This window comes from Aspergillus brasiliensis, assembly GCF_001889945.1.
Source record: "Aspergillus brasiliensis CBS 101740 unplaced genomic scaffold ASPBRscaffold_11, whole genome shotgun sequence".
In the NCBI taxonomy this organism is placed as follows: domain Eukaryota; kingdom Fungi; phylum Ascomycota; class Eurotiomycetes; order Eurotiales; family Aspergillaceae; genus Aspergillus; species Aspergillus brasiliensis.
In genome coordinates, this window is record NW_027137452.1 from 155,231 (window position 1) to 177,763 (window position 22,533).

General features: G+C 51.1%; 9 protein-coding genes across 9 annotated transcripts; 6 read left to right on the top strand and 3 right to left on the bottom strand.

The window, feature by feature from the left end:
* The first annotated feature begins 522 nt into the window (after nt 1-522).
* Nucleotides 523-2,827, top strand: ASPBRDRAFT_209306 (uncharacterized protein). Its single transcript, XM_067621861.1, has 3 exons — nt 523-990; nt 1,043-1,607; nt 1,656-2,827. The coding sequence occupies exons 1-3, from the start codon at nt 541-543 to the stop codon at nt 2,585-2,587; spliced, it is 1,947 nt and encodes a 648-aa protein (XP_067476102.1). The 5' UTR covers nt 523-540; the 3' UTR covers nt 2,588-2,827.
* Nucleotides 2,828-5,789: 2,962 nt separating this feature from the next.
* On the top strand, nt 5,790-8,456 carry ASPBRDRAFT_77189 (uncharacterized protein; the record flags this gene model as incomplete). The annotated part of the gene is made up of 1 exon (XM_067629351.1): nt 5,790-8,456. The coding sequence occupies one exon, from the start codon at nt 5,790-5,792 to the stop codon at nt 8,454-8,456; it is 2,667 nt and encodes an 888-aa protein (XP_067476103.1).
* A 239-nt stretch (nt 8,457-8,695) lies between these two features.
* On the bottom strand, nt 8,696-10,188 carry pfa4 (putative palmitoyltransferase with autoacylation activity Pfa4; the record flags this gene model as incomplete). The annotated part of the gene is made up of 5 exons (XM_067627738.1): nt 8,696-9,087; nt 9,145-9,223; nt 9,280-9,579; nt 9,632-9,803; nt 9,854-10,188. 5 exons carry the CDS (start codon nt 10,186-10,188, stop codon nt 8,696-8,698), a joined length of 1,278 nt encoding a protein of 425 aa, XP_067476104.1.
* A 210-nt stretch (nt 10,189-10,398) lies between these two features.
* On the top strand, nt 10,399-13,306 carry ASPBRDRAFT_183085 (putative DNA mismatch repair protein). Its single transcript, XM_067619994.1, has 3 exons — nt 10,399-10,897; nt 10,944-11,308; nt 11,354-13,306. Exons 1-3 carry the CDS (start codon nt 10,491-10,493, stop codon nt 13,099-13,101), a joined length of 2,520 nt encoding a protein of 839 aa, XP_067476105.1. The 5' UTR covers nt 10,399-10,490; the 3' UTR covers nt 13,102-13,306.
* A 147-nt stretch (nt 13,307-13,453) lies between these two features.
* ASPBRDRAFT_198449 (DUF1295 domain protein) lies at nt 13,454-14,538 on the top strand (the record flags this gene model as incomplete). The annotated part of the gene is made up of 2 exons (XM_067621207.1): nt 13,454-14,151; nt 14,211-14,538. The coding sequence occupies 2 exons, from the start codon at nt 13,454-13,456 to the stop codon at nt 14,536-14,538; spliced, it is 1,026 nt and encodes a 341-aa protein (XP_067476106.1).
* A 135-nt stretch (nt 14,539-14,673) lies between these two features.
* Nucleotides 14,674-15,982, bottom strand: ASPBRDRAFT_132151 (D-isomer specific 2-hydroxyacid dehydrogenase family protein; the record flags this gene model as incomplete). Its single annotated transcript, XM_067618407.1, has 4 exons — nt 14,674-15,257; nt 15,334-15,617; nt 15,704-15,770; nt 15,835-15,982. 4 exons carry the CDS (start codon nt 15,980-15,982, stop codon nt 14,674-14,676), a joined length of 1,083 nt encoding a protein of 360 aa, XP_067476107.1.
* A 1,559-nt stretch (nt 15,983-17,541) lies between these two features.
* Nucleotides 17,542-18,375, top strand: ASPBRDRAFT_131967 (uncharacterized protein; the record flags this gene model as incomplete). The annotated part of the gene is made up of 2 exons (XM_067618384.1): nt 17,542-18,177; nt 18,289-18,375. The coding sequence occupies 2 exons, from the start codon at nt 17,542-17,544 to the stop codon at nt 18,373-18,375; spliced, it is 723 nt and encodes a 240-aa protein (XP_067476108.1).
* A 384-nt stretch (nt 18,376-18,759) lies between these two features.
* ASPBRDRAFT_46140 (GNAT family N-acetyltransferase) lies at nt 18,760-20,117 on the top strand. The gene is made up of 2 exons (XM_067625565.1): nt 18,760-19,224; nt 19,292-20,117. Exons 1-2 carry the CDS (start codon nt 18,807-18,809, stop codon nt 19,624-19,626), a joined length of 753 nt encoding a protein of 250 aa, XP_067476109.1. The 5' UTR covers nt 18,760-18,806; the 3' UTR covers nt 19,627-20,117.
* Nucleotides 19,319-21,567, bottom strand: ASPBRDRAFT_46141 (uncharacterized protein). Its single transcript, XM_067625566.1, has 3 exons — nt 21,224-21,567; nt 20,776-21,173; nt 19,319-20,726 (listed from the first exon to the last, which is right to left on the bottom strand). The coding sequence occupies exons 1-3, from the start codon at nt 21,533-21,535 to the stop codon at nt 19,733-19,735; spliced, it is 1,704 nt and encodes a 567-aa protein (XP_067476110.1). The 5' UTR covers nt 21,536-21,567; the 3' UTR covers nt 19,319-19,732.
* Nucleotides 21,568-22,533: the final 966 nt, after the last annotated feature.

The window sequence follows — 22,533 nt, forward strand, 5'->3', positions numbered from 1 at the left end:
ATAGATCAACCAATTCAGAAAAGCCTACGCAGTATCGTACGTGCATAAAGGCGGCATCACGGTACCAATGACTATCAAAGGGCAGCAACTTAGAGTGGAGAACCGCCCACTGCGACGGCACGATGCCGGCACCGGAGGTGAAAACACCGAATGAGCAGTTGCGTGCACGGCCGGAAGCGCTGGAAGAGAGAGGACTGATAGGAGAAAGTCCACTCCGCGCAAGACGCCGATCTGGCAAATAATTCCACGTAAGCGACTAAATTCACCAGTAGTCGAGAGAGGATGATCATTTGCGGCGGATCCTCAGCTGCGCTCTGCCAGCAATATCCCGGCACACCGCATCGGAGTCCCCGAATGAACGCCCCGGAAAAGAATTATGATTCGTTTAGGGCCTCTGCATGTTTTGCCGCTACGGACACAGCCATCATGCTGTTGATTATTCCTTTACATTGGCTCGTGTCGAACACAGGCCCCCGTACCTCCAGCCCCTCCCTAAAATGACCGACCTGGATTATTCCGTGAGGATGCCAGGTGCCAAAAATGCATCCCACCAGGCGGTTCAGAAAAGGGCCCGCCATCACAAAAGGCGATCCAGGCGTAGACTTTATTCAACGCCATGGGTATCAATATCATGCAGCCTGGGGAGAGAAGACCTTCTATAATGAACAGACAGCCTGGTTCGAGCCACTGCCAGAGTCCGATTATAGTACGAGTGACGACGAGTTACGAATCGCCCTGGAGGAATACAACGCAACAACGGAGGACAAATATAGGCTGGATCTCACTTCATCGAGCCTCAATGAGGTTTTGCTCGACATCACAGAAGCCACCGGACGATATTATGCAAAGGGAAAAGGCATAGTCAACCTTCCTCGTCAAGTAGGGAGGTCTGCGGGCGACTATGCGGAGGCTATCGGCCCTTGGTTAGATTTGATCCCTTCTGATAATGGACTGAGCCTGCTGAGCGCTGGCCTCAAAGCCATCCTAAATGTACGATAGTCAAATTATATCACATTGATTGAAGCAACTGATAGCCTGCTAGATCACAAAGAAGAATGCCGAAAATCGCCACAAAATCCTTGACGCTTTCGGCAAAATTCCCGATGTTATTGCCCAGACCCAAAAACAACGAAACGTTTTTATCGAGGTCCCGAAATTGGGGGACGAGGCAATAGCTCTATACAAAGTTCTTGTACGCTGCCTCGCACATTTAATCGCAATACTCAATCCTAGCAAGTTCAAAGACAGTTTCAGAGAACAGGCAAAGCGTGTTGGCAAGAAGCTTGTCCCATATCATACCGCATCAGATGTCGATCGACTTTTGGGAGAAGTGGAGGCCAGCATCCGCAAGTTCAGCCAGTTCTTGCAGTTAGTACGGGATGAATATCTCCTGGAGATACATGAGAATGGCGAAAGATTACTGAGCCAAGGGAGCTCCATTCATACAAATACCGAACACATCGAGGGCAAAATTGATCATATGCAACATGACATCAACAGCTTGATTAAAATTTCGAAAGAGAACGTCAGAAAGCAACAGCTTACATATGTATACGCAGTCAGTTCCCAGAACTTACTTCTTGAGAGTTTACGGTCTGATTCTTCGAGTACGTTCTGTCACTATGATATACATATTCACTGCTAACAGGGCGTAGTGGCCAACGCTCCTTTAGCCTGTACCCCATATATCAGCCAGCAGCCTAATTCACAGTCATTCCTTTCGGGCACCGAACTGTTTCACGCCCTGAGGGTGAATGTCAATGAGCCAAGTGAAGACGTCGATTATATACTCAAAAGACTGGGCCAGTTTGATGTGGCAGCTCAAGCTCAGGCACAACAGCTTCTCTCATCAGAAGCATTCCTGCAATGGATCAAGTCGCCCCTTCCCCAAACACTTCTTGTCAAGGGCAATTATAACATGACCGGGCCTGGCCGTATATCTGCTCTATCAGAGTTGTGCGCGACCCTTTCTCTCAACATCTCCAAAAATACCAATTACATTGTTCTGAGGACTTTCTGCGGTCTGCATGAGGCTCCGAATCACCAAAATGCGGGACCAAACTGGCTGATCAGAAGCCTCATCACCCAATTACTTCTCTCCGGCACTGTTTCTCATTTGGTACATATTGATACCCGTGCCTTTGCGGAAAGCATCAAGTCACACGCTCTGCGAGACCTCTGCAGCCTGTTCCGCCAGCTCATTGAGCAATTACCCAAAGAGGCCACCGTTATCTGCATCATCGACGGTGTGAGCGGGTTTGAGTCAGAGACCTGGAGGGCGGATTTGTTCGACGTGCTCTATATCCTGAATCAGACTGTGCTCAACCAATATCTAAAACCCTCCTTCAAGCTACTACTCACTACCCCATTTTCACATACCATGTTCATTGAATCGTCGAGTATCTGGTTTCACTACACTGTCAACCTCCTGCCTATGAGGCCAGCTGGTGGTCGGGAGATATCTGAGAGAGGATTGGTGCCTGGCCGTTCTCTTGAAGAATACCGTGCCAGAATGGCGGGCTATCAGGAGAACAATTTGGATTCCTATGATGATAGTGATGATAAGGATGGTGATATCTTTTGGTAATCTGTCGAGAACTGTGGTTTATCTCTCTCGGAACTTTTTCTTAATTGCGAGGTCTTGCTTCCTTCAAGGGCTTGTAGATTTTGCAATTGAGGTAGCCTGGATCGCATGCGGAGGAAAGCCGAGAGCCCAAACTAGCTTTTCTAGGCACAGAGCTGTAATATGGAGGCACATGCAAGTGTAGCTCAATGCTTACCATTCCAAAGTCTTCACACTTATTTGGCATAAAGACGGTCATGATTGGGGGTAGTCATCAAACCTTTCCCACTCTCTTGTAGGGAACCCCATTTATAATACATTTATTATATTGGCACGATTCAAATGAAATGGTAAAACCGACGATAAGCACTACTAATATGAAACAAAGTGCACATTCCTGTATATGTTCCAAGAGTTTTTCTCAATCACAACCCGGCCACGCTGTGATTTACCTGGCGGCGGTTGAAGAGTCCATATATCATGATGCACCCTCCTTAGTGATGTAGTTAAACGGAAAAGCTCGTAACTCGCTCTGATGCTGATTCCGTTGAATGTAACTGTGGTCTTCTTGGATCAAAGGAACCAGATAACTACCGTGATAATAGGATAACAATAAATATGATATTATTGCATCTACTTCTGCCAAATCTTGATTTGGTGCCCACCAATGGGAAGATCGAGACTTCATCATTGTCGAAGTAAGTAATCTACTCTTTGGCCCCGTTTATGGGACCTCAGGAGTTAGAATGGCTGTGGTAGAAGGTATTGAGGTGGATTGCTACCGAGGCCTAATTCTAGTGATTTAGTGCATCTTTATGCCGTGAAGTGATATAAGCTAAACTGTTCTGTAACATAAGGTTTAGAGGACTAGACATCATACCTGTGCCATATCAGTTGGCATGAAAATAGATCATAGTAGTCTTCCTCTGTGAAAGAGAGTTGTTCACAGCCTGGACTGACAGGCGGGGCTCACATTCCACGGTTGCGCGCGCTGGGCTACTCCAAGGAATGACTGCCGACTGATGATACCACTGCAGGAATTGGCCTAGAGCAGCCCATAAGGACGACATCAGGGTGGTCCCCGATAGACGACCCACCGAGAGGCATAATTATTGCATGATCAAACGCTGCTACTACGTCTGTACTTTTATTACCGTCTCGATTGCCCCAGTACTGATCTGAACAACTAATTACTGGATGTGTGAGGACAGAACCTCACAAGGTAACATTCGCGGGGAGGTGGCTGTTTGAAAGACAGGGACTGTTGGAATGTACTACCCTGGTCAAGAATCTTCTGTAACAGCGTCTCCAAGCACAAGGTACGCACCATTTAAAGGCGCATAATGTTTAGCTATCTGACAATGATGACTGCTTACGGTAGTGATTGTCACTGTAGAATGGATTATCGTGTTCCTGAGAGCAGCATGAAGCGGCCCTTTATTTGGGGATCTTGGTGGACTGAACACACAAACGATTCTTGATACTTCTGGCTATCGAGAATCTCTTACGATGAGAGCTAATTATAACCTGTGCGGCCTTTTCAGCTGTATTTTCCGAGTATGGCTCGGCTATTAGATATTAGTAGACTTGCCCAGACCTTGGGGTGGGATGAAGGTATGTTCAGGGAGTCATTTTGACGTGACCTAAACACGCCAGGCATATAACCGTGGCTTGTCCAGATTGAGTTTTAACCTACGGTCTTCAGACCCCATAGAATGTTCCCCTAGTCTCCCGTCATTCACCATTCGCCATTACTGCCATTGGGATGTTCTCTCTGCGTACACAAACAAGACTAAGGCAAACTTACCGTATGACTTACCCGTGGCTTATGCCCCTGCTAGCCATAATAAACGTCAGTCATTCCATTTACATCTTGCAGTCAACAGTATGCATATTGATGTAATGTAAGCTGGTAATCCTAACAACGGAGACCGCCTTCCAACTGTGATTTCTGCTGCTATGTCATATATTCACTACCAATCCCAATCCATGGATGCATGCAGGTGATGAGACTTTGGTAATAGAGGATGTCTACGACAGTCGCGTTAGGATGCAACATGAGCAGCAGTCATGACGCATGAACTTTGTCTTGTCTTGAGCTGATGTTCATGCCCGATTATACTGAAAGCACCAAAAAAAAAAAAAGTCCCTGTAATACAGTGGGACCGTAATTCGGCTGAGCTATAAACGTCACATGCAATTGACTATGATGTTCTACTGCAATCCCACAACGCTATCCCTACGCGTGCAATACTGAGTAACACACAGCATAAGAATTAGAGTAATCGTTCAAACTAAATAAGGGAAATAGTATTGAAAGACAGATCCCCCGTATCCACATGCAATGTAAGCGGATACCAAGCTCGCTGAGCAGAATTAATAACCGAATCCCCCGCTGGCGCTCTACATGTCGGCTTAGACGCGGAAAAGCCCGAGAAGCTCCTTGGTAGTTGATGTCACGCAATTGTACGCAGCTGCGCTGGGGAAAGTGAGCCCTACCGCTCTAGGGGGCTTGAGCACGCGGGCAGCATGCCCGGATCGTGAAGAATTTTAGCGCTTGCACTTTCGCCAGGTATTTGTTGATTTCTCATTGCGAGGATTTACATATCACACAAGATGTCTAGTATCCGGTACGAATACCTCAGCTGCCTGAGAGGTCGCCTCAAAGCCCGTAGAGTATCATGGTGGGCTTGCTGTTGGGGACGGATAATGTACCAGCCATGGTATAGGTACGGGGATATATCCAAATGCAGCGTATATTACCTATCTACTAACCACTCCAGCCTGAAAGCGGCATGATACTACTGTTCAAGACACTGTACATGTCATATTATCAATAGGGAGCCAACCAGAACATCGCACTCCCCCCCCTTGAGACCTCGCTGTATGGGATGCTACTACGACAGTAACAGGCTGCAAGGCTTATGTCTCGCTGTCTCCGACAGGCTACTATCCTTCATGACGTCTCTTTCGCCTGTAAATCGCGCGTATTCCGAGAAGCCAGCTAGCCACAAGTGGCAAAAACGTAAATCTGGTCCACGTCTATCATAGTTGGGCTGAGCATATCTTCCTAGTCGAGACCGAGGAACAGTTGATATATAAATATGTCCCCTCTCATATGATTGAGTTGGAGTATCCTGGAGACTACGAACACAGATCAATTTGCTATCTAGTCTACTCTTTATAGGAAAGAAAACCAACAGCCCTGCGTTAAGAAACCGCAACCATGACTGCAATCATGAACTACTTCCGTCGACCACAGGCGACAGACTCAGGTGACGAAGTTTTCGCCACTGTCACAGCAAGCTCTTCATCGCCTAGCTGGGGTGAAATTGATATTAAGGATCTACGCGACAAGGACAACAATCCTGTGGAATTTACCGAGGATGACTTTCTGGGTATCACGTCGCTGGTACCTGTCAAAGTCGAGTCTAAGGATATCAATGTCTCGACGTCGCCCTGGTACGATGCCACTGTTGAGGATGACAATTTCCCGAGTGGTGACGATTTCGAAGTCCATTTGAAGCTCACCTTTAAGCGTGATTGGCCCGAGGAGCCCGACACGTTTGTAGCCAGCCTTATCCAGCTGGGAATGGGCGGCGATCCTCGAGATGTACGCTACACGAAGTCGGTGCGTCTCTGGAAGAATTATCTGCCTGATGAGACCGGTACCGTTCCAATCGCATGCGATGCTCGACCGGATGGGATCACCACCGTCAACCAGACGGTGGTCTTCACGAAAGACGATGGAATTGTCATGAGCGAAGTACCATTCGATCAAAAGACTGACCTTCCCTTGAACCGTGGCAAATACGAAGTTTCTGCTATAGAATTGTTAACGGACGATGAAACCACTGTTGCCACCGCGAAGGTTCAACCGGACCAGTTGGAGGTTGAAAAAGGGAAGACAGCCCCAACTATCAGCGTGACGTACGATGTTCACCATTACAGCTCGACAGATGTGGTAGTTGATGGTATCCCTGGGCTCGAAGGAGAGAAATTGCATGTCAAGTTCAGCGACGCAGGGGGTCCGCTCTACGACTTCTGGAGCTTCGTTCCACAGACCACAAAGCCACGTCGTGTGCTCCCACCAGCTGGCAATGCAACTACAAGCGTGGATTCAATTATTGTGAATAACGTTCAGTACGACTTCACCCCAAAGCAAGTTGATTTATCGCGTAATGCACTCGTCTCGTTCACTGCTACCGATGTGCGCCAGCATCAGGTACATGTACCGGGTGCTGTCAAACTGCCTATAAACCTAAACAAACAGGACCCTACTAGCGCGGGAACAATAATGGTGCATCTGATCCAGAAAGCGACGGGCCTCATCTACAAGACCAAGGTGAAAATGCAGGAAGAAAACCCCCAATTTCCACTGCCGGTGGCCCCGGGAGACTACGAAGTGCAGGCAAGCCGGTTCATCGAGAATGGGATCCTGTATAATGTTACTTTCGACCCCAGCCTCAGCGTTAGCGACGATGGTACCACTGTGCTGGAACTGCAGGTAGATCTCGCCGTTAATCTCAATGTCCCTGGCTTCCCCAACTTTCTGAGTTTCGGTGGCTGCACCCAGTACCTCACCGAACCTAAGACATTAGAAGACAATGATGATGACCTAACAGACTTCGTCCAAGCTGCTGCGTCGTCAATCTTCTCATATGCCGGCTCCAATGGCGCCGGCGATGACGATGTTGATCTACCGGAGGAGCAAGAAAAAACACCAAAAGTTATTGGCCTTGCAAGTAATATTGAAAAAGCCATTGGTACCGATCACACTGTCTTGCCAGTGTTGATATCGTATACCTGTAACCTTTCCGGTGGAGATAAAGACGTTCTAACCAGCACCGAAAAGCATAAGCACAGTCTGGGGAATACTATACAGGCGCTTCAACTTACCATGAAGAGTGGGCACGCTTCCCGCCCTATACGCTCCGCGATCATCCTCAATCCGGACTTCATCGGCATGTGCCAAAAGCTCAAGTATGGCGCTGACCAGGAAGTACCGTTTCTCGATTCTTTGAAAGAAGCCCTTAAGTACCGAAATGAAGAGGATAAGATCAATCTTATCCCGGATGACATTGACAACACACTTCGTGGATACGTGCGTGCACTGCACTGGCTGGTGCGGACCCTGACGAAGGATCCGGATACTGGAAACCCTGCTGTTTCACTGGGATGGCAAGTAAATCTTTGGGCAGGGGAGGAAAGTGGCGCGCTGTGGATTTACCAGGATGAAAACTTGGCCTCCGATAAGGCGAAGAAAACAGCAGGCTACCTGAGAGAACTTGGAGTATGGCCCGACAAGGCTTCCGAGAGGGCAAACAATGAGCTTCCTCCTGTCGACTTCTTGGCCGTGGACCGCTGGGAACGTGACGACCTGACATCAGCAAGCTATCCCTCGAACTTTTGCTTTGCCCCACGCGAATGGCGCCGACACATTGATTTCTGTGAAGCGCTTAGCATGGAACTTCATGTCCCGGTGATGCCCTGGCAGATCTCGTCAGCTCGCACGCCAACATCTAAAGATGATGTTGTGGAGCGCTTTCCGACGGCGCAACATTGGGGTTCGGGGGGCAGCTACTTTCTGGGCGATCCTGCTATCGGCTCCGAGTCCTACCGCATCCACCCGAGAATCCTGGCGTTGGGGCTGAATGAACAATTTTACAAGGCTAAAACGGTGGAAAAGCTATGGAAGCGATCCCAGCCATTCGACCTAAGCATCCCAGGCTATTATGATCTCCATTTGCGGGGAATATTTGCGGTGCTGCTGGGTGGAGGCAGCACAACTGGCATTGTGAGCAGCATTCCCCCTGGTGATAAGCAGGATGCGTGGGTACGGGAGAAGCTGGCAGAGTATATCAAGAACCCTATTTACTTCCAAACTGGCTGAGGAAGGACGTATGATCAACACTACAGGTAGGCTGAGGATGTCGTTGATTGCCATACTGAAAATTTCGGGTTTTCATTGTGGCAGTAAGCACCTGAACTTGGTTCAAGTGAATACTGCAAGCTACGTTGAGCATGGAACAGGATGACCAGGATGAGCATACTGAGGGCTATGCAATTATTATTGGCACGGTAATATATGTACGAGATGTATTTTGTAGCTGCAAGCGAATCAAGGAATACTTATTGTTGTTGCGCTCTCTGTTGCATCAGAATTGCAAGCGGGATGTCCTCTTCGTCGTAGAATTCAACATCCTCTTCCACTCCAAAGTCCCGTAGCCTTTCGCCCTCAGAGTTCTTCCACCCTTCCTCGCCATCTTCTGGCTCTGTACTATAACCCGGGGAAGATTCCCGAGAAGAGGCGCTTTGGTTGATCTCTTCCTGCGCTCGATCATGGAAGCGCTTGCGGCGTCTAATTTCCTGACTAGCGTTGGGCAAATGTTTCGAAGTACCAATAGATCTGCTGCCCGCACGGGCATATATTTCTGGAGTCCGAGGCTCGGAATCATCTGTTGCAGCTCTGGTTGTAACCGGAATCCTATCCGGGTCGGGAGGCGGCCAGGTAACATCGGGATCTATCGGACGTCAGTCCCTGATTAATAGTTGGGTGTCACAAAGCAAATTTCACAAACCTTCGAAATCATTCACTTCGAATTCTAATTCCGTCCGACGGTCAGGTGTCCTGGCCAATGGCCAAAACCAGCTTAGAACCTAGAAAGCATATTAGCTCGCAGCTCAGATGGTACATACGGGAAGATCAAACCAACATTTGCAGATCCTCCCATTCCAGCCTTGATATTAGACCAGATCCCAATATCATAGGGAAATTCTTGCTTCTTGATTCGAATCCTGACCCCGCCCGGTCCGGTCAAATACCCGCCAAAGTGGCGGGACCGACGGACTAATGTTTGATGTCGTTCAATCTCCCATTCTTCGATGGTCGTCGTATTGATGCTCATAGACCAGATGGTCCGACCGAGGAGGATCATGAGAAAGAAGACTGTGAAGCTGTTGATTACGAGGAGAACAAATAAATGGCCGATCTGCAGCGCACTAGGGCCCAAATACTAAGCAAATCTGCATCAGCTTGCGTAGTTTCGTCTAGAGCAACCATCTTACGCTTGGACGATTTCGGGAGGCCCAAATTATTGATGCTCTCTCATAGAGAAGAGTTTCAAGGTAAGACATTCCGGTTACGGCGTAAAACAGAAAACGCACGAAGTGAGGAAACGTGAAGTGCGAGACACAGTTCGAGGTCCATGGGCAATGATGGTCCATCTTAGGGATGCATCTGAAGCCAGCATCAGTACGAAGCTAATCTAATTTGTTGAGACCACTGACCTTTGGCACGTCCGGCAATGGTGGGCTCTTGGCGGCTTGTATGCCTCACATTTACGGCACCATCGTTGACGACCACTAGCACGGTCGGCTTCCAGTTGCTTACTGTCTAATGGCTTCCAGTCTTTGGGAATGCGACCAGGATCTACAGTGCAGGTTCGATAGTAGCATATCCATATGCACAGAGCAAAGATGTTAAGGCGCCATAATTCGGTGTCTCTGAGTGGAGCTGGCTCGAAGTACAGGAAGAAGTACTGTGAGCTGTATGCGAGGAAGCTAATTAAGATGCAAACCGATGGAATCGCCAGTTGCGACAACCGGAAAGAAGAGCTAGCCATGCTGGTTGCACATCACATCTCCGAATCCATCCACTGCAAGCACGCGATGAATGATAGAAAGCGAGAATGTTGTTGTTGGCGACAAGCCACGTGGTGCGGCTGACTCAGCTCACGTGCTCAGCGGCCGTGTTGTGCGTGGAAATACTTCTGCCATCTTCAATCACCATTGATCTTCCAGGACATCCATTGCATTGTATATTCCATCTAATCCTTGCTGTATAATATATATTTCGAACCCATTCATTGATATTCTTCATGGAAACCACCCTGATGACTGACCAATTGCTTGTATTCCGTTAAGGATGCCAATCGCCGCGCTCCCCCCATCAGCGGTGCGGGCAATTGGCTCCGCGTCTGTGATTTCCGATCCCTGCTCCATTGTCAAGGAGCTCCTGGACAACGCCTTGGATGCAGCAGCAACTTCGGTCTTTATTGAGATCTCACAGAATACCCTTGACGTAATACAAGTGAAGGACAATGGGCACGGTATCCCTTCCAGTGATCACCCTTTTGTCTGCAAACGCACCTTCACTAGCAAGATTCAGTCCGTCGACGATCTTAGAACTATCGGCGGAAAGTCTCTAGGCTTCAGAGGTGAAGCACTTGCTAGTGCGGCCGAGGTATCCGGTGGCTTGACGATCACTACCAGAGAACACCATGAGCCGGTCGGTTCTTCTATCAAATACGGCAGGAATGGGGAGCTTCTGAGGTGATACCACTCCCTATTGGGCCAAATCCAGAGCTGACCCATGTAGTACCCAGCGTACGTCACATCCAGTAGGCACCAGTGTTCGTATAACGGACTTGTTCAAACACATCCCTGTCCGAAGACAGACTACGTCAAAGAACGCTGCCAAAACGCTCGTGAGAATCAAGAAGCTCGTGCAAGCGTACGCTATTGCTCAACCGTCCAAACGTCTTTCCTTGCGGGTCCTCAAGGCAAAGACAGAGGCGAACAACTGGATGTATGCTCCGGGCAACACTACTAATCTCGTAGATGCAGTAATGAAGGTTGTGGGCACTGAAGTTGCCTCAAGCTGTCTTCTCAAGCTCTGGCCACCCGAGAATCAGAGCGACAGCCCATTCAGGATCCTCGCACTTCTTCCGAATCTAGCATCCGGTATGTAGCTGCCCTCTAGTCTCTGAGTGTGACTAACAGTGCCAGACCTTACCAAAATGAACGGCTCGGGTCAGTATATCAGTATCGATGGCAGGCCCTTATCGACTACCCGAGGGATCGCGCAAGATGTTGCGAAACTATATAAGTCTTATATTCGCTCGGTTGCTTCCAGTCAGGGGGCATCTCCAAACGTTACAGATCCACTGTTGTGCCTTCACCTCCAGTGCACTAATGCAAGCTACGACGTCAATATCGAGCCCGCCAAAGATGATGTCCTCCTCGAAGACCAGGAAGAACTCCTTTCTCTGGTGGAGGACCTACTGTGTGACGTGTACGGAGTAGAGGCAAAGCCAACCGAGAGACCAAGGACTGCCAATAAGGGAAAAGAGCCTCCTTCCTATCAGAACTCGTTTGGCTTGCTTCTTGCCCGGAGAAGTCCGGACGGAACGCACTCAAACACTCGTGGCTCTTCTTCGACACCGTTGGCGCCGGCTCTAGAGGATCCAGGCAGCTCGCACACGGAAAATTGTGCGGAGCCCAGAAACGCGGCCGGCAACTCCTGGTCAATCTCTAAATCAAGCATGCCGATGCCGACACCCGACATATCTACTGACAAGGCACTCGGACATGCATTCGTGCGATATCCGACAGAAAGTCGAAGAAACTCACGGGAGACATTGCAGAGAGGCTCACCAAGGGCCTTCCCACCAAGTCCTTCTGCCAGCTCAACGACTGCCCCCGGCTACGTGACTGAAGGTCAATCTTCGCTGTCTAGTCCAGGGACGCCTAGAAGTCCCCTTCCTATAATAACGCAATCCTCGAGTGGCCATGGCAGGTATCCCAGAAACGGAGCTCTTGATAGCTGGTTAGGGAGAACTTCAGTCTCGATATCTCAGTCAACTCCTGGTGAGGTACCGATGGAAAATGGAGACGAGCGCTCATTGCAGCAGTTGGCGCAAGAACGATTCGGTTCACTAGAAACGTCACCAGATAGCCAAGGCTCAATAGAGATTGGCATTGCTACGACTCAGAACGAAACTCTCGATGCTGAGGCTGTCTTTGCTGAAGCTGAAGCAGAGCCTGAAGGAGCTGGTTCTCCCTTGCTTGGAAGTACGATAGACTCCGAACCCAGAGAAAGGAACGCGCCCGAACTAGGGAGGTCTTCGGCTACTCTACGCCAGCTTACTGAGAATAATCACAACGAGCTGGGACGTGCACTCGACTTTGAGAACCGCAAGAGGGAGGCTATCCTTAAACGCCGGGAACAACTGAAAAGTCGAAACCCGACCACAACAAATTCTCCCCATCTCAGTCGGTATCTCGCCGCTAAGGCTGCACTTCACAAGCACCCAGATGCCGACCGGGAAGACGAACCGACCGGGAAGCCTGTGCTGAGCCCACATGACCCACGGTCGTATCTAATGCGCTACAACGTGCAAGGTCAGGGTGAACATGGCATAGCTAAAATCCGAAGGATCAACACAAACAAATTGCCATTGGAAAACATTCCAGATGGGTGTGAATTATATAACCTCGGTCTGACCCAACAGGCGGACATCTCGCTTATATCGACCACATGCGAACATATAACCAAGACAGATCTGTATACCGGATGCGGGGACCAATTTGAAGCATTTAACCCTTCACATGAAATTACAAATACGATGATTGATTTCTGGAGAAATCGACTCACCAGTTTGATGCAGAGCAATTACCGGACTGAAGAACGGTCGGGGTTGCCGGATGTGCACTTCAAGTTCTCTCGTTTAGCGCAGCGCGGGCATTCCAAGTGATTACATTGTTATCTTATCTTATCTTATCGGCGCCAGCTAGCTGAAGACCTGCTTTGCATCCAACAACTCTACTTAGACCCAAGATGTGAATTACAAGGTAGTAAGACTAGTTCCAATCAATTTTATTCACCTGAGAGTTGAACACGACCTGAACCTCGGCAGACCCGATCAGGGTCCAGTCTGGCCCTGGCAGGGCGGCTCCACCAGCCCGCAAACAGCGGACGTCATCGTCATGACGCCGTTACATAAGACTGACATCAACTGGCAACCCCTTCTATAAAACCAATCCAGATCCTCCCATAAGCCCGATTGCTTCCAACCTCAACCACAGTTGAGTGATCTGTCAGTCACCATGAACGTATCCGGGAGCGCTCCCTTTGGGAACGACTATATCCCGCACCCTCACCCTCACCCGCGGCTTCACACGGCCGACATCGGGATCTTCAAATCGACCATCCTCCCCTCCTTCACTCTCCACACGACTCTTGACATCGCTGCCTTTATCGCATCCAAGGCTACCGACCGCGCTGAAATCAAGGACTGGTGCTGGCCTTCCAGCCAAGTCATCAACGCCTGGTGGAGCGCCATTGGCCACCAAGTCTACTACCACAACATCTCTCCGCAAACTGCCTGGTCGACTCTCTCTTGGACGGAAAAGGTGCTCTTGACTTGTGTAACGGTCTGGGGTACTCGGCTCTTCACCCGCATCGCTTCTCGGACTATCACCCGCGGCAAAGATGACCCGCGCTACGACCAGCTGAAGAAGGAAGACCCCAATGGGTTCTGGACTTCGGCTTTCTTGAAGCAATACCTCCCTGAGGCGGCCTTCCTCACTCTCATTGCCCTGCCCTTCACCGTGCCGTTCCGGTTGACTTCGTCGACATTGTCGCTGGACAGTGATGTCCAGTCTGCTGTGCGCGCAATTGGTGTCGCGCTCTTCGGCGCTGGATTTGCAATGGAGGTCATGGCCGATGCACAGCTCGAGATGCACCGTCAGGAACGGACCGATCTGTGCAAGCACGGCGTGTGGAGTATTGTCCGACACCCTAAGTAAGCTGCCGTCTCTTTACTCTTATACTCTTTGGACAATTCGTGCTGATTTAAAATAGCTACCTCGGCGACACTCTCGTCCACATCTCCTTCGCCGTCCTCAACGTCGCCAACAACTTCAACCCGATCGTCCTTCTCGGCCCCCTGGCCAACTACGTCTTCCTCCGCTTCGTCGGCGGCGACCGCCAGACCGAAGCCAGCCAGGAGACACGGTACCGTACGGAGGATCTGCACAAGTACGAGCAGCTGCAGAGCTGGCGCCGCGAGAAGAACAGCTTCTGGCCCGGTCTCACGGAGGTAGTGAACCCGTGGTTGTGGACGGTTCTTGGAGCGGGCGTGCTGGGCGTGGTGGCCGAGGAGGGTATTCGGGGATGGCTTAGTCAATAATGATTTTCTCAGTCAACTAGTTAGTTATTTATATGTATGTATGAACTATCTACGAATGGATAATATGAATATCAAAAGTCATGTACACGAACCTACCTAATACCATAATCTAATTATCTCCGTAAGGATAATTGATTAATATCCCCTCCCCCTCTTAAACGCATTCAACAACTCCTCCCCCCTCTCCAACCTCCCCACATTCTCCCTGAGTATATCCAACGATCTCGGAATATACTCCCTCCCCGCCGAACTCACATGCGGACTAATCTGCACATTCGGCGCCTCCCACAACGGACTCTCCTCGGGCAAGGGTTCCGGATCGGCCACATCCAGCGCCGCTCCGCCCAACACCCCCGTCTTCAACGCCTCAATCAACGCATCCTGATCGAGGACCTTTCCACGAGAGATATTCGTCAGATACGGACGGGGTCGACTGGCAGAGACACCCCGACTGAGGATGTCGAATTCCTCGGCCCCGAGCAGACGGGTCGTCTGCGGAGTCAGCGGCAACGCGATGACGAGGTGATCCAGTCCCAGGGACAGGAATTCATGAATGGAGGCCTTATCTGTCCCATGGTGCCAGGAGACAGGGATCGTGCCGTCAGGGTCGCCGGTTCCGGGGACGATGTAGCCGATGTCTTTTCGGGAGGATGGCGTCGGGCGCGGTGAGGCTGTGTAGGCGTGTACTTGCATGCCGAGGGCGGAGGCGACGCGGCCGACTTTACCATTTGTGTTAGTATCTTCATTCGCAGATGGATACATGGGAATGGTGTGAAGGGAAAGGGGGAGGATTACTTTGCCGTCCAATACTTCCGTATCCGAGAATCCCAACTTTCCTACCGACTTGGTCATGGATGGTATTCATGAAATCGACGTTCTTGGCCCAGTTATGTTTCTGTTGGTTCTCGTGGGTGTAGATGAAGCGTCGTGAGGCGACGAGCCAGTTCATGATGGTCCATTCGGCGATCGGGGGGCCGTGGATCCCCGAGCTGGAGGTGAGAGGGATCGAAGTTTCTTTGACGATGGGGTGGGAGAGGAGGTGGTCGAGGCCGGAGGAGAGAGAGTGGATGATTTTGATTCTAGAATAGCTGATTAGATGAATTTATATTGATTATATATTAATTTGGTGTCTGATTTTTGGGTAACAGGGGAGAGGAGGGATTACTTGGATGCATCTTCGGGGGCAGGGAGGTTGCTAAACGTGACGAGGAGAGTGGTTTTGCGAGCGATTTCTGGAATTATTACTCGTAGTTAGTTAATGATATCTAGTACAGAGAAGCAGGTATGAGCACCGACCAGCAGGAATTGGCGCGAAATTGGGCAGCTGCAGGACGGAAAGTTCGGCGTCGGGGAATTTGGCCTGCGTCTCGTCGACCAGCCATTGCGGCAGATCGCGGCCGTAGGCGATGAGGAGGTGATCCTTGACGGGGGGTGCTTCGCCCATTGTAAGACAAGTAGTAGTTAGAGTGTAAGTAGTTAGGAAGAGGGTGAATTGGAATATCTGGGTTATATTGAGATCAATGCCAGCAATGGCGCCATTGAGGGGATCTTTTGCGCTTCTTTTAATGAGCCACAGTCGGTTGGAGATGGATTAATAAGCGCGGATGAGGAGAAGCGGAGATTAAGAATAAATCCAAAGGAGATAACAGAGATAATACCATCTTCTTATCATTATTCTTCTTTCTACACCCCGGCCGTGTAACCGAGAAGACATACCAGAGGTCTATACATCATACGGATAATGGCATCGCTTCATGGCTTCCTTCATGGCAGTCTCTCATTCCAAGACTTTCCAAGACTCTAGCCTCGGCCGGCAAAGCCAGACCGATCGGCGGTTCGCTTGCAGACGCGCTGAACAGCTGCAGTCCCAAGATTGCGCTGCATCTGACAGCCTCACATCCATGGTTCGGACACCGGCATCGCTTCAGCCCGCCATCCATCACCCTAGTGACCTGTTTTGCGACCAGTCAATCTCAACCTACTGTCAATCAGTCAGCTGTGGAGATGCCAGACGGGATGCTGAACACGGGTTCATCGGGCACCAACCTTTTCTCCGACAACACACACAGACTCACAGACTCACAGCGGGTGAACCCGCCACGAACGGGTGGACGGGCAACTGAGAGCTTGTTTTCCCTGCAGGAAGTGATTGTTTGCTTGGACAATTCTCCATCAGCCGGACTCATGTCGCTTGTCACATCACGACCGGAACAATGAGACGGCGAATCACATCGCGATCCCTCTGCTAGTTCCATCCAACACATCCACTGACTATCCACTGGCATTCAGCGCTCAGGAACGCCAGGCCCGTTCAGCTGCTCCCAAGCCATCCACTGCATGACCCCCATGAACGGCCCACTGTCGACACACCAATCGGTTCCAACTGCCATCTCTTTGCTCTCACTGCTGGCCAAGGTGCACGTCCCACGTCTCGTGCCGAACTGTGTCGATCGCTGTGGGTCGAGGGTCCAGCCCGCCAGTTTCCTATCTTCAGAGTTTTGTCCGCCGAACCCTCGACGGTCTGACACCTCAATAATGGACCAATGCAGGCGGTCGTTCAGCTTCTCTCCGCTATTTCATCCGCTCAGCGCACGGCATATCCGTCCTTAGCAGCAATGGTGGCGTCCATCACGGTGTGCTGAGCAACCTATCACCGACTACAACACCATGCCGGAAATTGCGCATGGGAGCTTGGATCAAGCACCACCCCGCTACAAATAAAGGGGTTGGACCCTCTTCACGAGCGACGCAATCGCACAAAATCCACCAGTCTTTTCACCTCATTCTCATCCGCAACTCACCATGGTCGTTCCTAACCGCCGTCCCAACTTCGCCCGACGGCTCCTCCACGCCGCCTTCGACCGCGAAGAACAAGGCCTGCCTCCGATGCCACAAGGACACTCGCACCACACCAACCCTCCCTATGACATCCCCATTCCCAATGGCAGCGCGAGTACCATGCCTGCGCCCAGCCCTCCAACCAACATCCCAACACACGGCGCCATGCCGCCGCCGACACAACCACCCGCCAACAAACACCCTCTCACCATCTCCACGACACAAGCCAGCTCCCTCATCCCACCCCAAGACAAACTTCTCGTCTTCCGGGCCCTCACCGGCATCGACAGTATCCCCGCCCTCAACACCCTGCATCACTTCAGCCGCACGGCCCCCAATATCGGCATCTACACGCGCGTCGTCCGCGCCGAGCAATCCGCCGCCGCGCGCTACCGCTTCTTCAGTATCCTCATCAACGTCTGCTTGGGGATCCAGATCGTCGTGGCCGCCGCCCTGACGGCCCTCGGCGCCGCCAGTGGTCCCCACTCCGCTGTCACGGCCTTTGGCGCCATCAACACCATCATGGCCGGCGTGCTGACCTACCTCAAGGGGTCGGGGCTGCCGGATCGACTGAAACACTACCAGAACGAGTGGCGGAATATTCGCGAGTATATTGAGCAGCGCGAGCGCGAGCTGTGCTTAGCCGGTTGTTCACTGGATATCCAGGATGAGATCCAGTTCATCGAGTATATGTATGAGGGCGTGAAGAGGGAGATCGAGGCGACGAAGAGTGGAGAGAATCGATCGAATGCGAGGGAGGGACTGAATCGTCGGGCGTTTCTGCCGAGACAGGGAAGTCAGGTACAACAACAACCTCAAGCAGAGGGACACAACTACGGCTATGGACAGCAGCCGCAGGCGTACCCACAACCTTACCCACAGCCATATCCACAGGCTCCAACACAGGCACAGGCACAGGCACAGTCTTACCCGCATGATCCGCGAATGGCGAGTCCCGTGCGGAGTCCGGAGCCTGTCATGTTAGAGAAGACCCATTAGACCCGGCACAGAGGTCACTACCTATATTTTATGGATTAGAATATAATGATAATGTTAATGTCTACGATAATCATAATACAATCATCCAACTTCTAAGCGAAATAACAAATGTACCGTGTAAACGGACGGGTGGCCTGACAGATACCACTAATGCATCTTAGCTGCACACTAGCCCAATGGCCGGCAATGTTCTCATCTCACCCCCCAACCATCTATATCTGACGGCGTATTTAGCGCGATTTAGTCCAATCCTACGACTATCTTAGGCTCTTAGCGTTTGCATATGACCCGTAATCCGTAATCCGTAATCTCGGTAAGCCGGCGCAGGTAGCTATTAAATCTTCCTTTTCCCACTTGGAATTATTATTCTGCCTATCCACCTCACCTTAACCACCTACCACACGACAACACCTTAAGAATAATCGATCAGAATGCTCCAAACCCTCCCCTGCACTCCATCCGACGCACACGCCCTCGTAACCCTCTACCTCCAATGCTTCAACACCCCCACCGACCAGCGCCTATGGCCCAATACTCCCGAGATCCACGCCTTGTGGGTCGCTAGCTTTACCCGGAAACTGACCGAGGGAGTGAATAAATATCATATTCTGAAGGTCATCGACACGGAGAATAATAATGAGCTGGCTGGGTTTCTCGAGTGGATATTACCTGCTCCTCCAGTAAATGACAATGAAAAGAAGGATAAAGAGGAGGAAGGGAAAGATGACGAATTCGAAGAACTCGTCGCGACGTACCCATCCAACGTTGGCGATTTAGATTTCTTGAAGGAAGTGCTGGAGCAGATGAAGACTGTCACGGGGGGGATTATGGGGGAGAGGAGGTTTTATTGTATGACATCCTTTTCCCTACTTTGTTGTTGTTTATTGTTGGGGATGCAATATGACTAACTGCTCAGTCCTCAACATAATCTGCACTCACCCCGAGTACCGACGACGAGGCGTCGCATCGGAGATGATCAAGTGGGGCACCGATCGTGCAGATGAAGAGGGTCTCGAGACGTTTGTGATTTCTGCGCCGATGGCGAGGCCGGTGTATCAGAAACATGGGTTTGAGCTGGTGCGGGAGGGAGAGGCCTTTGGGGATTTTGTGCCGTGGTATATGGTTCGGAAGCCGAAGATTATCAGAACAAAGCAAGAGAGCGGAGCAGGGTATGCGAAGTGGTTGTTAGGGGTGTCTGCTGTGCTTGGGGTTGGGGTGATTCTTTACCAGAGGTATAGGAGGGCGTTGTAGATAGAACCCCGAAGTTCTTGTCTATAGATCCATTCATTACTTCCCATTAAGTTTCTGCCATCAACTCAGCATATATCTCATCATACCATATCAAGGGTTCATCAAGTTAAGCAGCAGCCCGTCCCTTCGTCTCCGGCACAACCATCCAAGCACCAGCCATCACCACCCAAACCGCACCACAGAACCACACCGCCGCACCATCAGCAACAGCGCCCTCAAACGTCGTGATAATACTCGCAATCAACCCAAACACTCCCCAACAGAATCCCACCACTCCCAGCCCAAAGCCGCGGAACGGCGCGGCAAACACCTCCACCGAGTACGTAACCAGCACTGCCATCGTCGCCATCTGCAAGAACGACAGGATACACTCGAACGCGAGCAGCGCATCTCTCGACCGCGACACCGTCGCCAGGAACATGAACAGACCCGTCAGCACAGCGACGATCGATCCCGTACGCGTGCGACCCAATCCCTTCGCTTCGATGAGGAGTCCCACTACGATCGGGCCGGGGATCGCGCACAGCGCTACATACAGGTACCGGCTGTACAGGTATCCAGTAGTCACGGAGGTAGCTGACACGGCGTCGACGCCTTTCGTGGCGAGGTACTTGCTGATGTAGGTCTTGTGCAGGGTGAAGGTCAACCCGGTGATGGCCCAGAGGAGACAGACCACGGCTAGGCCGATGGCCCCGGCAGAGGACAAGAGGGACTTGGTGCGCGACTGGCGGCGGGACTCAGGGGCGCTGGCATCTACCGTGGAGTCTATCCGTGCAAAGGAGGACTCTTCCAGCCAGGTCTTGCGGTTGCTGTAGGCGGCAATGTCCTTGACGAGCTGGGTGGCTTCGGCGTCACGGCGCTTGGAGAGGAGATACTTGGGGGTTTCGCGGAGTGGAAAGGCGAATCGGCACAGGTACAGGAAGAGGGTCATGCAGCCGAAGGTCCACCATACGTAGCGCCAGCCCTTGTTGGAGACGTAGTGGCATTGCGCGCTGCTGCTGCTGCTGCTGGAGTGGTCGGCGCGGGATTGGTGGGAGAGGGCTGAGCTGGTGCTGATCTCGTCGGGACCGGTGCCGCAGGTGTATTCGGCGATGAAGGCCCTACTCTTGTTAGATAATGTTTCTGTTAATTTGGTAGTGAGTGTCTCACCATCCAACAGCCGCTGCTACCAGCTGACCCAGTCCCCAGAGCGCACCCTGCATAGAAACCAGGAACTGGTGGGACGCGGGCACGGATTCGAGCAGAATCATAGCGTCCACGACTTGGTTACCGGCCACGGCAAAGCCGACCACGAAGCCCACCACACAAAGACCGGTGAAAGACGGCATTCCGGCGCCGACGAGACCACCCATGCCCATCAGGACTAGGGTACTCGTGAAGATCCACTTCCGGCCGAGCACGTCGGACATCCAGGGCCAGGCGGTGGCGCCGGTGGTCAAACCGACGTACAGACTGATGAAGAGGTAGGCCTCTTTGTTGTCGGTGAAGAAGAACTGGGCTTCATTGGCGCTGGAGGGGGCGATGACCGTGAAGGACATCAACCAGAACTGTATCGTTAGCAGATTCCCCCTCACTATTTGTGAAGGTATTGACATACACTATCGAGAAACCATCCCACACTGGTCATGATAAACAGCAACCACTGATACAATCCCATGCCCATATCCATCAGTGCCTGATTCAACAGCGCCGCCTTAGCCGCATAGACGGCATCTGTTCCAGCCACAGAAGTAGGAGTGTCAATAGTGGATCCATAAACATTAGTATGCGGTCTGTCAGTGGGCACATCCTTAGCATGAGGCGCCTTCTCAACATCCGCCACCAGAGTAGAAGCAAAGGCGCTCTGAGCCTCGATGTTCTTCTCACGAGTCACGCCATCACTGGCCGCTGCAATACGGTCTGCACCCATTTTGTCCAGGCTGATCTTGAAGGAAGAGCAAGCAGTGGGAGGAGAGGGGGAAGTGAAAGGCCAACAGCGAAGAACCCCGCTTTATGTACACGCAGAGACACTGCGGATATCACCCGGTAGCCAAGCCATCATGCACACTGGATCCTATTTCTTATCTTCGATTGGTACGTAAAAGCTTGCCGCGGAGATATGCGGGTGGTCATGCATCGTGGTCACGACGGGATAACGCTCATACTGCCCATACTAGACATCTACGAAGTAGATATACTGTACTGATGTATTAGACCTTTTGATCATCACTACATACAAAGCCTCACAGCTCATAGTATCTATTGATCAGTGAACTTTGCGCAGCCATCTCATGAATCTGTCGCACGCGTGGAAGAAATTTCACCCGCCAGGCCTCAGGGAAAGCCGAGACCCACCTGGATGGAGGGGATAGCGCGTCCTGTTCTTGGAAGCTTTCCGACTGTCGAATGAGAACGGTAGAAAGGAGGAGAACCGGCATCTAAGATGTGTGTCATTGGTAGGTCGAGTTTTCATCCCGTCCAAGCTTCTTCAGGCGTGAAGAAGTGTCGTAGCAACGCTCGGGTCGAGATCATGCCATTGCGGGCGAGACCCCACCGGTGAAGAAATTTTTGATCTTCTTTGATAAGTGATATGGGTGGATATGGAGCATACCTTATTAGGATGCTTCCATGGTTCAGAGTGCTTATCTTTGACCCGCAGTTCACGATGCCCTGATGTGCTTGTCAGTCGTGGGATAGCTGAGTTGCAGAGCGATCAGTCTCAGGGTCATCCGCTCTACTGACTCTTCATTCAATGTATCGTCTGTTCTTGGAGGAGACCACTGTTCAAGTGAGTATAGTAGCTAGAGACCTCATCCAGACCCATCTCCACCCCAATATATGGGTCTATCACGCTCAAGATATCCTGTTGCCTAAGCCCACACACCTACACCAGCATCATCCGGTCTCAAATTAATCTGCTCAGCATCA